We start from the raw sequence: 16,043 nt of genomic DNA, 5'->3' as shown, positions 1-16,043 counted from the left end.
GAGAATAAATTTGAGAGAGGAGATTACCAAATGCCATCACATTTCGAAGACTTGATGGCCACTTAAGTGAAACAGGATCCCTTATACCAGAGCAATGGGAAACTGGTAGACTTCGCAGTGTGCAAACAGTTCAACATGAGGAAGCCGTGTTACAGCAAGTTGAGGGCAACCCCAGCACCAGAATGCAATCCATACTCAATGAACTATATACCCCGAAAGCCTATGTGTGGAATGTTCTGCATGAGATGGACATGCATCCATTCAAGTATCGGAAGGTACACGACCTATCAGTTGATGACAAAGGAAAGAATAGTCAACAGCTGACCTCCTTACCATTTTACCAGGGCTAATTTGGTCATTTTGTACATTCTAAGATAAGGAAGAAAAAATTATAAAATTCTTGAAAGGATATTCTCCACGTTTATCTTATGTTGAAAATTATAACTCACCAAAAGTCAAATTCCAATAATCTCCTTGAATATTGCTTATTTCAGATAAACACATGAGAAAATCAAAAAATTAAACTAACGATGCAAAGTGAGTATTTTATGAATGTATTAAACATTAATGAACAAAGGATTTCTCATGGCACACACAATACATGACAATACATAACATATTTGTTGTTTTAACACAGACAGTGCACATATATTAATATCCTGCAGCAGAACTGCTTTAAAAATTTAATTTTCATTTGTACACAACAAAATACAACATCTATTTCTTTCTTTTCTTACAGATAAGAAATTATTCAAGTTTTGTACCATTTAATCAGTGTCGCCGGACAAATGTCATTATAAAAACTGCAAACAACAGTATAATGCAATCCTTATATATTAATCCCGCACACAATAAAAAGAACAATGTTCAATTGTTTAGAGCACCAACACACATTTCATCACTATTTTCTTCACATGTTGATAAGAATGTTGTCCAGTAACTGTGTGGTTTCACTGAAAGAATGTCACTCATTTGTTTCCAGAATTCATCTGGCAGTTCTCCTTCTGGAACCCATTCAAAAAGTGCTGGAGCTACTTCTGGAAAATGGTGAGCTGCTTGTCGGGCTAGATTTAAAGCAGCTTTCATCTTCAGTGTCTTTGTGACTGAAAAAAGCCCCAATTTCTTTTTAGCTTTTAACATTACAAAACTTATATAAACTACTTTTATAACAGCTTCCAATAATATTTATATTAGTGAAAGTTACAAAAGACAAAATTGCTATAAGAAATAAAAAAATAGCTACTTCTCAATAAACCAAAACCCTAACATGATCTCAGACATCTGTTATCAAATACTTAATCTTCTACAAAGTTAAACAGGAGGTTATCAATGCGTTGCTGCTTAACTTGAATGGAGGGAATATTGTTACACATCTGACAGATGCAAGAGATTGATTCAAAGAATCAATGAACTATGTACAAAGTTTAATAAACAACCATTCCATTTAGAGTCTCATTTAGAGTTATTAATTATGGAGCAAAAGTGAAAGTTATGGTTAGCAGAAGCAGACTGAAAGAAAGAACAGAGGCTTAACATAGAAAAACACAGAAAACACTCAAATACAAACTAACATTTGAGTATGAGTGCAACAAAGATACAAATAATAACTGCAAAAGTTTTAAATATGAGAGACAAATATAACATATTTACCCAATCATAAGGCGAGTTTTTCCCCCAAATTTGCCATTTGAAAAATATGGGAAAGCAGTATATGAGCAAATTAAACTACTACTGCTGAGATCAACATTTTTACCTTTACAAATGAAAATTTGTAATTCAGTTCACATGTACATTTATTTTGAACAATCTGGAAGGGATGAAGGGGGAACAGCAACATCAGCTTGCCTGAGAATGTAGATGTACGTTGGAAGGGGAATGGTGGGCGGACAGCAAATTTCATCATGTTACCAACCATGGAAACGTATACCATGTACCTTGGCATTTTCTGAACATCTACCACATCTAAACAGGAGTTTGCTTGAATCCATTTGTAATCAGAATTTAACTGACTTTAAATTGGACATTTACTCAACAAAAGCATAAATTTCTGTATGACATGGTAAAAGTCCAGATAGGGGTCAGTGGAGTGCTTACGTGCTTTGTAGAGCAATATAGTCAACCCTCGATGTAAGGTACAATGGGAAAAGAACAACAGTGTCCTAGCTGCTGGTTCTACAGAGCCAGTGAGACAGCAGTGGGCAGACAACATTTTTGGAAGCAAGAAATGAAGGATTATACGTTTACAAGAAACAGAATTTCTGAAAGACAAAACCAGAATTTCAGTAACAATTTTTCGCTGTCATTTTTACAAGTTAAGGCCTGAAGTGGTTTTGTGATCATCAGCTGTTTTACATAAATGCACTCTGGAAATCAGATGTTCTTGTGTCTGATTTAGTTAGCACAATGGTTGCTTTTCTTTGCCTCTTGGAGGTAGACAGCTGCGTGCACAGTCTAATATTTATATTTCTCCTTCACTACACAAAATGTCATTTCATCCAGACTAACCAAAAAATTTTAAAACAAGACATGCCCTCATAACACAAGCACATTTCAAAAAATTCTGTATGTTTACATGGGAGCAAATCACAGTTGTGAAAGAGGAAACCCATCAGCTAAGGCAAAAAGTGCTACATATTCGAAAACACTTACGACTTGAATGGTTTGAAGGGATAACACACAAGTTTTTGGTGAGTGGGCACAGCTTTTTGAGCTGCAACAGAGATTCTGCAATTATAGAGAAATGAGGACAGGTAAGAAATGGCTTTGTTCTGCAAGGTTTACACAAGACTAGACAGTCAGCTAAAGCTATTAACCCATTATGTGTAAATCCAATGCATACAACTGACTTCTTTGGGTTTAAAGATGTTACTGAAACATTTAGTCAATGCAACCATGCAAGAACTCAAAATGCAGTACGACTGAAGTGTCTCACATTCATCAAATAGCTATATAAAATTTCTCATTCTGTAACAGAAGAGTAGACTGTCAATATATTCAACAGAGGAAAGACCTTGCAGATAAATGACATCTGAACGACCAGCCACGTTTTATCAATTGCAAACCAGAAAGACCTGTTGATAATGTTGCCATTCCTTCCTCAACGGCACAGGGACTTTCACAAAAACAATTTGCATTACCTGATCCCTAAAATGGAGTCGTCTATGAAACAGCATTCAATAATGAGAGATTTTTTTTTCTTGAATTTAATTATGTTGTTCTCTCATAAAAAATTTTAAAATATGAAATGGTTTTTGTTGGCACAGTTCTACCACTTAAAATATTACTGCTGTACTTTTATTGGTATAAAATAAAATGTAGTGCCTCTGTATTAACCCTTGCAATACCGGTTGGAGGGGGGTTACTTTGCAGCCACCTTTTGAAAATATTGTAATCCAGTCTTGTACTTTACATTTTAAAAAGCTGAAAAAAATATTTATTGTTTTTGATGATTTCATGTACAAGAGTCTGTAACCGTTTTAAATTTTTCTGTTAAAATAAACCCAAAAATTGAAGTCTTTGTAGTGAATGTGACTTTTTGCAACAAAGGTCACATGACTATTGTGAGGTTCAGAACCCTTCTCACGTATTTGTAAAACTTGGTTTGTAGTGAATGAAAATCAATGACAGCTAATGAAATTCGTAATTTTTAATTTTTTTGTAGTATCCATAAAGTACCCCTCCACTCAATGTATACATTTTGGAAATTTTTTTGTGATGGGCACCAAGTAACCCCCTTGGTATTGCACATTATGGAAAATGTACTGCTATTGCTACGTTTAAAAGCACTTGAGACCGTAACTCTTCTTTTCATTTTGCACTTAGAACCAATTAGTTTCCTGATATGGCACTTACAATGTTCTTAATAAGTAAGTTTTTGTGGTGATGAGGTGGGCAGTATAGTTCTGTGGTATCAGAATACCTTCTCACTTTTTTGGATAGAATTAAGTGATGCACAGAAAGAGATTTATTGTTTTTTTTAATTATTATTCTCCTGACAAATATGAGATTTGGCACTTAGAATATTTTTCATTTCCACTCTTCATTTGTCTGTGAACAGAAGAGTTTCATTTCACAGACACAACAGAGTCTTTTTTGTAATGTCACTAATATTTCATACTCACAATTGATTTAAATAAAAAGATCACAAATGATTTGTCATAAGTAGCAGGTACATTTAATAATCACTTCTCAAATTCAGCAGAACATATAGAAACAAGAAGTTCAATAGGAAATTCCAAGCAGCATGTTGAAAAAGCTGCGGACATAAAATTCAATCATATGGATGTCTTAACCACTTCCACCTCTGAAATTCAGAATATATTCTCTCAAAAATAAAAGCTCATCCGGATTTGATGACGACCCCAACAGAATACTGAAGACTTATTCCCATATAACAAGTGCTGTCTTTTCTGAAATACAGTCCTGGAAATTGAAATAAGAACACCGTGAATTCATTGTCCCAGGAAGGGGAAACTTTATTGACACATTCCTGGGGTCAGATACATCACATGATCACACTGACAGAACCACAGGCACATAGACACAGGCAACAGAGCATGCACAATGTCGGCACTAGTACAGTGTATATCCACCTTTCGCAGCAATGCAGGCTGCTATTCTCCCATGGAGACGATCGTAGAGATGCTGGATGTAGTCCTGTGGAACGGCTTGCCATGCCATTTCCACCTGGCGCCTCAGTTGGACCAGCGTTCGTGCTGGACGTGCAGACCGCGTGAGACGACGCTTCATCCAGTCCCAAACATGCTCAATGGGGGACAGATCTGGAGATCTTGCTGGCCAGGGTAGTTGACTTACACCTTCTAGAGCACGTTGGGTGGCACGGGATACATGCGGACGTGCATTGTCCTGTTGGAACAGCAAGTTCCCTTGCCAGTCTAGGAATGGTAGAACGATGGGTTCGATGACGGTTTGGATGTACCGTGCACTATTCAGTGTCCCCTCGACGATCACCAGTGGTGTACGGCCAGTGTAGGAGATCGCTCCCCACACCATGATGCCGGGTGTTGGCCCTGTGTGCCTCGGTCGTATGCAGTCCTGATTGTGGCGCTCACCTGCACGGCGCCAAACACGCATACGACCATCATTGGCACCAAGGCAGAAGCGACTCTCATCGCTGAAGACGACACGTCTCCATTCGTCCCTCCTGAAGACGACACGTCTCCATTCGTCCCTCCATTCACGCCTGTCGCGACACCACTGGAGGCGGGCTGCACGATGTTGGGGCGTGAGCGGAAGACGGCCTAATGGTGTGCGGGACCGTAGCCCAGCTTCATGGAGACGGTTGCGAATGGTCCTCGCCGATACCCCAGGAGCAACAGTGTCCCTAATTTGCTGGGAAGTGGCGGTGCGGTCCCCTACGGCACTGCGTAGGATCCTACGGTCTTGGCGTGCATCCGTGCGTCGCTGCGGTCCGGTCCCAGGTCGACGGGCACGTGCACCTTCCGCCGACCACTGGCGACAACATCGATGTACTGTGGAGACCTCACGCCCCACGTGTTGAGCAATTCGGCGGTACGTCCACCCGGCCTCCCGCATGCCCACTATACGCCCTCGCTCAAAGTCCGTCAACTGCACATACGGTTCACGTCCACGCTGTCGCGGCATGCTACCAGTGTTAAAGACTGCGATGGAGCTCCGTATGCCACGGCAAACTGGCTGACACTGACGGCGGCGGTGCACAAATGCTGCGCAGCTAGCGCCATTCGACGGCCAACACCGCGGTTCCTGGTGTGTCCGCTGTGCCGTGCGTGTGATCATTGCTTGTACAGCCCTCTCGCAGTGTCCGGAGCAAGTATGGTGGGTCTGACACACCGGTGTCAATGTGTTCTTTTTTCCATTTCCAGGAGTGTATATAATGCATTAATAACTCAAGGCATTTTTAACAGCGAGACTGAAATATGCTACTGTTACTTTTCCACAGAGGCAGTCAATTTATTTGACCAATTCGTGTCATTACACACATCATTTTCCAAAGTCTTCAAGAAAGTAGCATCATACCTGAGTAACAATAATGTCCACATATATGCTCACTATTGTCTGAATGTTCAGGCTAATTTCAGGAAGTAATGTATGGATTTTGATACCATTTTTACTGATAGGTATGGATTTTGATGCAGTTTTTACTAATAGGTAGACTGTTATGAGAAAGGCTTGTGCATGTAATTTGTAAATATTTCATGCAAATTGGTTGATTTATGACAAATTCACATCAACTGCTGCCATGAAAACAATACAAATGCCATCTAGTGCTCAAGGCCAGAACTTGCAGTGCAGGCTGTTGATGTGTTATCAAGAGTGTCCGTTTCATCTTCACTGCTTTCTGCTGTGCCAATGTTTCTCTGCTTACTCCGAGACACTATTGACATCGTTGTGACCTATCATTTTCCATTCTGAGGTTTGTGCGTTTTGTACTGCCTACACATCTTTACGGATCAAGTAAATGTTGTCCATATGGACACAAGTGGCATCTAATTGAAAGACGCACTAGACAATTGAGCCACATGAAACTATTATGACCAGAAACTATACATTTCTTCTTCTTCCTCCTCCTCCTCCTCCTCCTCTTCTTACAGTGCAGTAGCCGGCAGCCTTCATCACGCCATGAGACATCACTCTGAATGCCAATTAAATATGGAACCTTATAGCTCATCTGTGGTGAGAGGCAGCTCCCCCATGCCAGGAACCCCAGGAGCTAATGCAGTTAGGGTGTTCCTAGAATGAAATTTTCACTCCACAGCAGAGTGTGTGGTGATATGAAACTTCCTGGCAGATTAAAACTGTGTGCCGGACCGAGACTCGAGTTCGAGTCTCGGTCCGGCACACAGTTTTAATCTGCCAGGAAGTTTCAGTTAGGGTGTATACGCGGACAAGGAAAAAACATTCCCAGATTTTGCCTGGAGTTCCTGGTTAAAAATACACTTTTTCCTGGGTGAAAATACACATTTTCTGTGGTAAGTGACAGTATACTTTTCCTTGGAACTGTAAAGCTTATCAACCTTTTGAATAGTAAATGTTTTATATACTGGTGTAGAACTTACCAGCACTTTAGGAAATGAAACCCAGCAATTAAAACAATGCATACTGGAAAGATCTTTAATGCCCAGCAACATGTACAATGCACATTTCTGTGTTATGAAAGCATAAGTACGAATTCCACCAAACACAGTACATTAGTTTCCAAACGACTGAAATCGAGACTGTGATGCGCTTTTGGCAATCAATCATAGTTCACGTCATGTGATTTCACCAGCTAATGACAGCAGATATTCAGAGCACAGGATGTAGTCAGCCAGTAGCAACATCACTGCTAAGTAGTGTGATCACAGAAGTAGGAAAAGTTAATGGTTTAAATTAACATGCATCGAGTATAGCTACAAGAGAACCTAAGCTTTCATATATAATACCAATCTTTTTTGCATGTATTGCCCTTTTAAGATATATTGAACACAAGTGTGAAGAATTTTAAATAAATTCTGGGCCCAAAATTTTTCGAAGTGGCTGGTCTCAAAGTGTTAAATTTTGAATGAGAGTCGAACACTCTGTGATTTTAAAAGATTCATTGCACATTCTCACATGGAACACGATTCATGTTGCATAAAAGTACATTTACTTTGAAAGTAATGCTTTTCATACCACCATTCGCAATATTTTCCCACAACATGTTAGGTTTGTAGGAGGGTTTGCCAGAGCGTGACAGAAAACAAGTGTTATTGCGCGCATGCAGCTACGATGACGTGTGAAGCTCTTGCTTAGTGTCTGCTCTGCTCATATGCCTTTTGTTGCATTTCTGTTTGGACCACGTGCAGCAGTGCGGCATAATGTTCTGAGGGGACATACAGGGTTATTGTACTTAGGCCAACTTGTTTTAGCATATTCTATCTAGATAAGGAATGCAAAATAAGACAGCAGTCCTGGTTTTAATATTTTGTTGTGTGGTGATTTCAACATAGATTTTCCCTCTCAGAATTAAGAACAGTAAGTCTTTCATTATTTTTTTCAAACTGTATGAAAAAATAACAAGGTCATTTGTGAAGTCAAGAAACTGTAGTAATATAAAGCCTTGTGAGGTGTTACAATGGTACAAACATGGTGTGCCACCAGTCTATAATTTGCCAAAGAATGGCATTCTGTAGATTTAAGATGTAAACAATGCAAATTAAGAGAGAACATCAAGAACATAGGAGGTGACAAACAAGTATTGAAACATGTCTTGTGATGAAAAATATTGTGCTTCACAGACAGCAGACCCATAAAATTCTGCTAAAGCTGTTAATATATTTCAAACAGAATACTTTTTGCAATTCTACTTACCAAATTTGCCTGCTTATTCATCTTTCAGTGAATATTTGGGTATTTTGGTATGTACATAGCATTAAGAATACTCCAAGCATGTCGGAATTTCGTAAACCAAACTAAAATGCGTGATTTGGCTTATAGCGCACATTCGTATGCCCACATCCACAATGAAGTAGGCCCCTACCTGATATAAAGTGTTTGCGTGTGGTTTTCGGGATGTCAGTTTTCTTGGAGTACTAGTACTGTATTATCTCGTGTTTGATTCTTTATTATGGCATAATACTGGGCATGCCGGAACATGAAATTCACTGAACATTTGAAAATAGCCAACAGTATGGAATGAAACACATTGTTTCAAATAAATTGACTGCCTCTGTGGAAAAGATTAATAAAAGCCAAATTTCTTAACAAATTAACAAAAATAACTTCTTTGCTCTGCAAGGCGATTAATCGACTGCCAATAATGTGGAAATAAAATAAAATCAGAAAACTGAAACCAACAACATAATTTAATCTTCCGTAATTACATGAATGTATCTTAATTCACTTGATAGCTATCAGCCACAGAAATCCGTTTTGTTTTCATTTGGCGTGAGAGCTGTAAATGAAAATAGCAATAGCACGAAATGTAAACATGGGTCACGTGTAGACTACAACTGAGATTGCACTGCATGTGTGTGAATCTGGCAGCTTGGGCACACCAGAAAAATTTATGCCTGCATCTGGCAGCTTGCTGTTACTCCTTATGCAGTTAATAGCCACACTTCAAGCAGCTAGAAGCAGAAAGCACTGCTCATACATGACTTCAGTTCTGCGGATGTGCAGAAGCACGAGCCCACTGGCAATCGTTCAAATGAACCAAATTTAAACAGTTGTGACGTCACATTCATCAAAAGCAGCTTCTTGTTATGAAGTACTGCATAGTCTTCGTCCTAAAGTCTTTGACACATTTTGCTGTTGGCAGACACTTGTGTGTGCACTGTGTTTAGTTGTTGTAAATGGTACATTTTCTTTGCAATTTAAGTTTTATTTTGGAGTTTTTTCCTCTCATTTATCTTTTACTCTTGCAGTATTATTCTGCAGTAGCGGGCTAAAGTAAAGGAGTGTCAGTTCTCATCAGTCAAAATTACAAAAATTTAACTGGAAAAAAAAAACCGAAAAATTCCCAGGGAAAAAAAAAAAAAAAAAAAAAAAAAAAAAAAAAAAAAAAAAAAAAAAAAAACAGGATTTTCCCAGTTTTCTCCTTGATGGAAAATTTCCTTGGTTTTTCGCGGATTTCCCTGGCTGTATGCCTCCTAACAGTGGTAAGACAGTAACGGAACAAACAATTCTTTCAGGATGGTTGGAGAGGAGATCCATAATAGTAAAAGTGAATAGGCAAATGTGTAATGAACACTAGCAGGGCAGACAACAGTATTCAAAAGAATAGTTGACCAAGAACTGAATACATAAATACATAACTGGACAGTTCATGATGGGATGGACAAGATCTGCCGTTGAATACATCCAAAGCAAAGTACAAAACTGCAAAGAGTGAGAATGACTTAATGGAATACATGCTGCTAATCTCAATATTTCCTGCTGGAGAGAGAAGATTGGTTGTGAGCTGGTAAGTCAATGTATTCTGTGCTGCTCATATCAATATCTTATGGTAGCGACACAAAATTTTGTGTGTGTGTGTGTGTGTGTGTGTGTGTGTGTGTGTGTGTGTTGGGGGGGAGGGGGGGGGGGGGGGGGGAATGGCTGAACCCATGTCCTATGCTTATTCTATGTTGGGGAGGGGGCACTCTTTCATTGCTGAGTACTATATCTGGCCAGATAGGTAGCACTACCAGTTCCGTCTCTTGTTAATCATGTTGCTCATTGTATTACACTTTCATCTTTGCTAGAGTGATATGCATGTTAGAAGACAGGCGCATAATATATTTTGTGGAGAGAGGAGGGGGCAGGTGGTTTGGTGTGAGGGGAGATGCTAAACAAAATATATTTGGCTGTCAGAAGGGCGATCTGTAAAGCTTTCAACTATCACAATAGCAGCATATAGAAAATATCTACCAAAAAAAGTAAATAAATACATAAATTCTGGTCATTTGTAAATAAAAGCTGTCAGTAGCACCACAGTTGTGTCCAGGCACTCGTGGACAACACAGGGCACTCATGGTCGACACAGAAAATGGAACTGAGGGTGGCCAAGCAAAACTAAAAGGGCTTGTCTCTGTTTTCAAATGGTCCTTTACAGAGGAAGATACAGGAGTATAAGACAATTTTAATTTTCACACCACTGCAAAAATGAATGATGTATGTAACAGTGGGAGTGGTGTTAACAAACAGATGAAATTAGTGACATTGAATTAGGCTCTGGAGCTCAATGGTATCCCTATTAGTTCTTACACAGAAGTTGTGACTAAGCTATCCCCTCTTTAATCCCTGATATATCGTAGATCCCCTTAACAAAAAACTGTTGCCTGTATTAAAAAAAAAAAAGCAGAAGTCACACTCAGCTACAAGATGGATAACAATAAAGATGCACAATGTTCAATCAATTGGCAGGGGTTTGGCATAGATTCGAAAACAAGGGTCGTGCAAAACCTAACTTGGGCTTTTCTCACATGACGTCTTGATTCTCTACTTCCAAAATGCATTTGATTCTGCACTACACTAATGCTTATTAACTAAAGCACAATCATATCCTCCTGTAGTGTAGACATCTTTGAACTTCTGTAAAAGTTATCTCTCCATGAGGAGCTTTCTCGTTTGACCACAAAGAGCTCAGGAAGATGTTAGCCTAGTATACTGACAGGTATACAATGTCAGAACATCTTAATACCTTCAATCACAGGAAACCATCAGATCAATATTATTATAATGAACCACTGAAAAGTATTTCAACATTGCTCTTTTTATCTGCTCCACCTCTTTTGAAATGGTCATTCACATGCAGACAGTCTCACAAGAGACTGTCTAGTACAAGGGCATTTCGAAAAGTAAAGATACAATGGCTCGCAATCCTTAAATAGAACATTTATTTAGAAAACGTCAGTTACATCTTATTAACTGGATTATTTCTTATTTTTCGATATAATCACCCCCGTTATCCAAACATTTGTTAAGTCGGTGCACAAGTTTTTGTATCCCACAGTCATAGAAGGTTGCCACCTGTTGTCAGAACCACGTTTCAACTTCATCTTTAATCTCTTCACCGTCGTGGAATGATTTTCCACCAAGATGTGACTTCAGGTAACGGAGGACATGGAAGTTGGTGGGAGCAAGGCTCGGGCTGCATGGCAGATGGTCCAATACGTCTCATTTGAATTGTTTGAGTAGTGCTTTGGTTACGAGCGTTGTATGAGGCTGAGCATTGTCATGAAGCAAGCTGACTCCACTTGTCAGCATTCCCCTGAATTTGTTTTGAATTGCCCTTTGAAGACATTTCAAAGTCTCGCAATATGCAGCAGCATTAATTGTCGTTACAGGAGGCATAAATTCCAACAGAGGAATACCTTGTCTGTCCCAAAAAACAGAAGCCATGATTTTCTTTGCTGAAATCGATGTTTTGCATTTCTTGGCTTTTGGTGAATTCGAATGGCGCCATTGCATTTATTGTTGCTTGAATTCAGGTGTATGGTGATAAACCCATGTCTTCTCACTTGTCACAATGTGATCAAGGAACTCATCACCTGCTTCAGCATAGCATGTGAGGAAGTTGAGTGCAAAGCCCATCCTTTTCTTTTTGTGTTCTTCCATTTACAGTTTTGGAACCCAGCACGCACACAATTTCCTGTACCCTAACTTGACAGTCACAATGTCATAAAGAGTTGTCATTGAGACGTCCGGTATGATCTGATCTGATGCAGTTCTTTCAATGTAAGACGTCTATTCACATGAATTGCTTCCTCCGTTCTCCAAAGAAGGGCATCAGAGATCACAGATGGCCGACCTGCTCCTTGTTCGTCATGAACATCGGTCCTACCTTCAGAGAAATGACGACACCATTTCGTTACATTTTGTCAATTCATAATGTTCTCATAAACAGAAACAACTTCTTTGTGAATATCCGCTGGTCACTGACCTTTTGCATGAAGAAAATGTATGACGGAGTGCACTTTGCATTTGGGAGGATTCTGAATCGGCACAGTCATTCTAAACACTACCTACTCCAACCAGAAGCAACGTTCAACTGCCGAACGACCGTGAGGAGAAAGCTAACAGTTCAAGGTTAACACCAGTGTTGCCAACTTGTTCGCCAAAACTCTTCTGTTCCTCTGGTGTACGGTGTATCTTTACTTTCCGAAATACCCTCGTACATAATATGTGAGATAGAAGATCATTGTTTTAGCTGTCCAGTTGTAAATCTGTGTGAAAGAATAACTCATGAAATAATGCTTGCACTCACTCTGCTGCTGAAATTGCACTGACACTGTGACACATTTTGGACAGAACAAATTAAAGAGACTTATGTTCAGGAGCACAATAGTTTTACAATTTTATTTGTAATCAACAAAAAGGCTTTAATCCATCTACACCATATGCTTTTGTGAGTAAATCAAGTAAACAAACTAATAGGACTCATTACAGCTGATAATATGAATTGTGGTGAATGAAAAGAGAAAGTAAGTGTATTGGTAAGCACAGATGGGCAGTATCAGAATAAATTTCTGCCTGGATAAGTATTCGAACAAGTAGATCAGTCAAACAAAATTTATTCACAAATAAATTATTTGTTACTTAAATAAGAAATAATGTGGATTGCCACTGTACTTTCTTTGTTTAATTCATGTACCGAATTCTCCAAATTCTGTGAATACTGTCTGTTCGCATGACTCAGTGCAGGTGTTGTTGTTGTTTTTACATGCAAAGTTATTTGAAAGTGTGTGAAGATTAACTCTGAGTACGGTTACCATTAGAATCTGGAATACTTTTTCAATCCCACATGCACTTATGCAGTTACACAGAGCTTCAAGATTCAAAAGTTACAAAAGCGACAGTGGGTTTCAGTATATAAAAGAGTTCATAATATTGCAGCAAATAGCAACTTTTCTACCACAAAAGAGTCAAGGGATGATTATAATATGATTTTTGCCTCTCTACACTGACTGTGAATTATTGCAACAATGTATCACCCATGATTTAAAAACAACCAGTTCACATGTATTGGTGTCCATGAGCATGGACGTTTTACAACAAACTTAAGACATATAACAGCCAAAGGAATGTCAAAGAAACTGGGTTATGTGTTTTGAATGATATTATGATGTAAAAAGGAGATTTGATTTGAAAGTGAAGCTACATGAAATTACTACAAATTTTTGTCAGAAATTACAGCGGAATTGATGATTTCTCAATTTTTGCTGAATAAGATTGTGAGTTAAAAAGTCATACATCACTGTCGTTAAATGAAGAAGAATTCAGGAGATGTAACGTACAAATGGGATTTGGCACAAAAAGTGCATTCATTTAATAAATTACACAGAACTGGAGCACTAAATGGCACAGGCTTTCGAATTTATCTATTATGTGTAACACTTTCTATTCAGTGATGACAATTAAGTGTTTTTATTCATGAAAAGTCAATAATGTTTCAAATAATATCTGTTACTCACAAATAACAAATAACAATTTACATCTGTATTCATTATTTATCATTTGCGTTAATTTCAATTCAACTCTCTCATGATACACGAAGTGACTCAAGCATGCGCACATTGCAAATTCACAGCCATCTGCAAGAGAATGAAGGCATAAGAAAGCCACATGGCAGCAAACAAGTATTCAATGTACAAATGCTCACGCAGCTGTCATTAGAGTCGGTAATCTTTGGTTACTTCCACCAATGTTCGCTAAATATATTTGTGCTCTCTCTCTCACACACCACAGGCACGTGCATACCACACAAGTGGGTCATGTGCTTTCAGGGCTTTTCCAGCCACACCCTATCATTAACAACACCAAACCCGATAATAATTATGCTGCCCCTATTTAGGTACAGGATAAAGGGAGGAGAAGGGGGGAGGGGGTGGGAGGGGGTGAGGGAGGGAGAGGGGAGAGAGAGAGAGAGAGAGAGAGAGAGAGAGAGAGAGAGAATCTGCCCCAAGATCCCAACTATCATATGGAATATGGTTTGCTATTGCTCAATGGGAGACAAATTCGATGACATGAAATTAGTGTGTGAGCTCTCAAAACGCAACAAAAGTACAAATCAGGTGAAGACAACAAAATGAAATGAACTGAAGTTATAACTAGAGATTGGAAGGGGGGGGGTGTAAACTGCCAATGTAAGCATTTATTATAAACTAAACAAGAAAACTGAGAGTGAAATTATTGAAGGATACACAGCATGAATACAACAGGACAATATTTGTCTTGCCAAATATTAAAAGTAGACTAAAGTTTGCTTTTACATACACTTTGAAATACCATAGGATTATATATTACACATGATTTTAAAAGAATATAGATGTTAGAAAACCAAATGAATCAAAATATCTCGTCAATCTCAATCTACCAACCAGAAGGAAAACCATTAGTGACACAAAGTTCAAATGGCTCTGAGCACTGGGACGTAACATCTGAGGTTATCAGTCCCCTAGAACTTAGAACTACTTCAATCTAACTAACCTACCGACATCACACACATCCATGCCCAAGGCAAAATTCGAACCTGTGACCATAGCGGTCGCGCGGTTCTGGACTGAAGTGCCTAGAACCGCTCGACCACTCTGGCCGGCAATGAACTACAACCCAGGACAATATAGTGACTATTTATATAACATTACCAAATAAGTAAACTGATAATGGGTATATGGAGTATTATGCAAATTGAGTGTGTAATAATTAATTGACATAATGTTGTTGTTGTTGTTGTTGTTGTTGTGGTCTTCAGTCCTGAGACTGGTTTGCTGCAGCTCTCCATGCTACTCTATCCTTGCAAGCTGCTTCATCTCCCAGTACCTACTGCAACCTACATCCTTCTGTATCTGTTTAGTGCATTCATATCTTGGTCTCCCTCTATGATTTTTACCCTCCACACTGCCCTCCAATACTAAACTGGTGATTCCTTGATGCCTCAGAACATGTCCTACCAACCGATCCCTTCTTCTAGTCAAGTTGTGCCACAAACTTCTCTTCTCCCCAATCCTATTCAGTACCTCCTCATTAGTTATATGATCTACCCATCTAATCTTCAGCATTCTTCTGTAGCACCACATTTTGAAAGCTTCTATTCTCTTCTTGTCCAAACTAGTTATCGTCCATGTTTCACTTCCATACATGGCTACACTCCATACAAATACTTTCAGAAATGACTTCCTGACACTTAAATCTTTTATATCCTCTCTACTTCGACCATCATCAGTTATTTTACTCCCCAAATAGCAAATCTCCTTTACTACTTTAAGTGTCTCATTTCCTAATCTAATTCCCTCAGCATCACCCGACTTAATTTGACTACATTCCATTATCCTCGTTTTGCTTTTGTTGATATTCATCTTATATCCTCCTTTCAAGACACTATCCATTCCATTCAACTGCTCTTCCAAGTCCTTTGCTGTCTCTGACAGAATTACAATGTCATCGGCGAACCTCGAAGTTTTTATTTCTTCTCCATGGATTTTAATACCAACTCCGAATTTTTTCTTTTGTTTCCTTCACTGCTTGCTCAATATACAGATTGAATAACATTGGGGAGACGCAACAACCCTGTCTCACTCCCTTCCCAACCACTGCTTCCC

At 38.9% G+C, this 16,043-nt stretch overlaps 1 protein-coding gene across 1 annotated transcript in view; it reads right to left on the bottom strand.

Annotated features, from left to right (window-relative positions):
- Positions 1 to 585: 585 nt before the first annotated feature.
- The window catches only part of LOC124731101, a 301,651-nt gene continuing 286,193 nt past the window's right edge, over positions 586 to 16,043 (bottom strand). The window contains exon 15 of the mRNA XM_047248509.1: positions 586 to 1,103. Coding sequence (XP_047104465.1) covers positions 868 to 1,103 — 236 coding nt within the window. The 3' untranslated portion in view covers positions 586 to 867. The remainder of the gene's footprint in view (positions 1,104 to 16,043) is intronic.

The sequence above is a fragment of the Schistocerca piceifrons genome, chromosome 1 (genome assembly GCF_021461385.2).
Source record: "Schistocerca piceifrons isolate TAMUIC-IGC-003096 chromosome 1, iqSchPice1.1, whole genome shotgun sequence".
In the NCBI taxonomy this organism is placed as follows: Eukaryota; Metazoa; Arthropoda; class Insecta; order Orthoptera; family Acrididae; genus Schistocerca; species Schistocerca piceifrons.
Note: the sequence above shows the minus strand (reverse complement) of the source record. Positions and strands in the feature narration are given on the sequence as shown.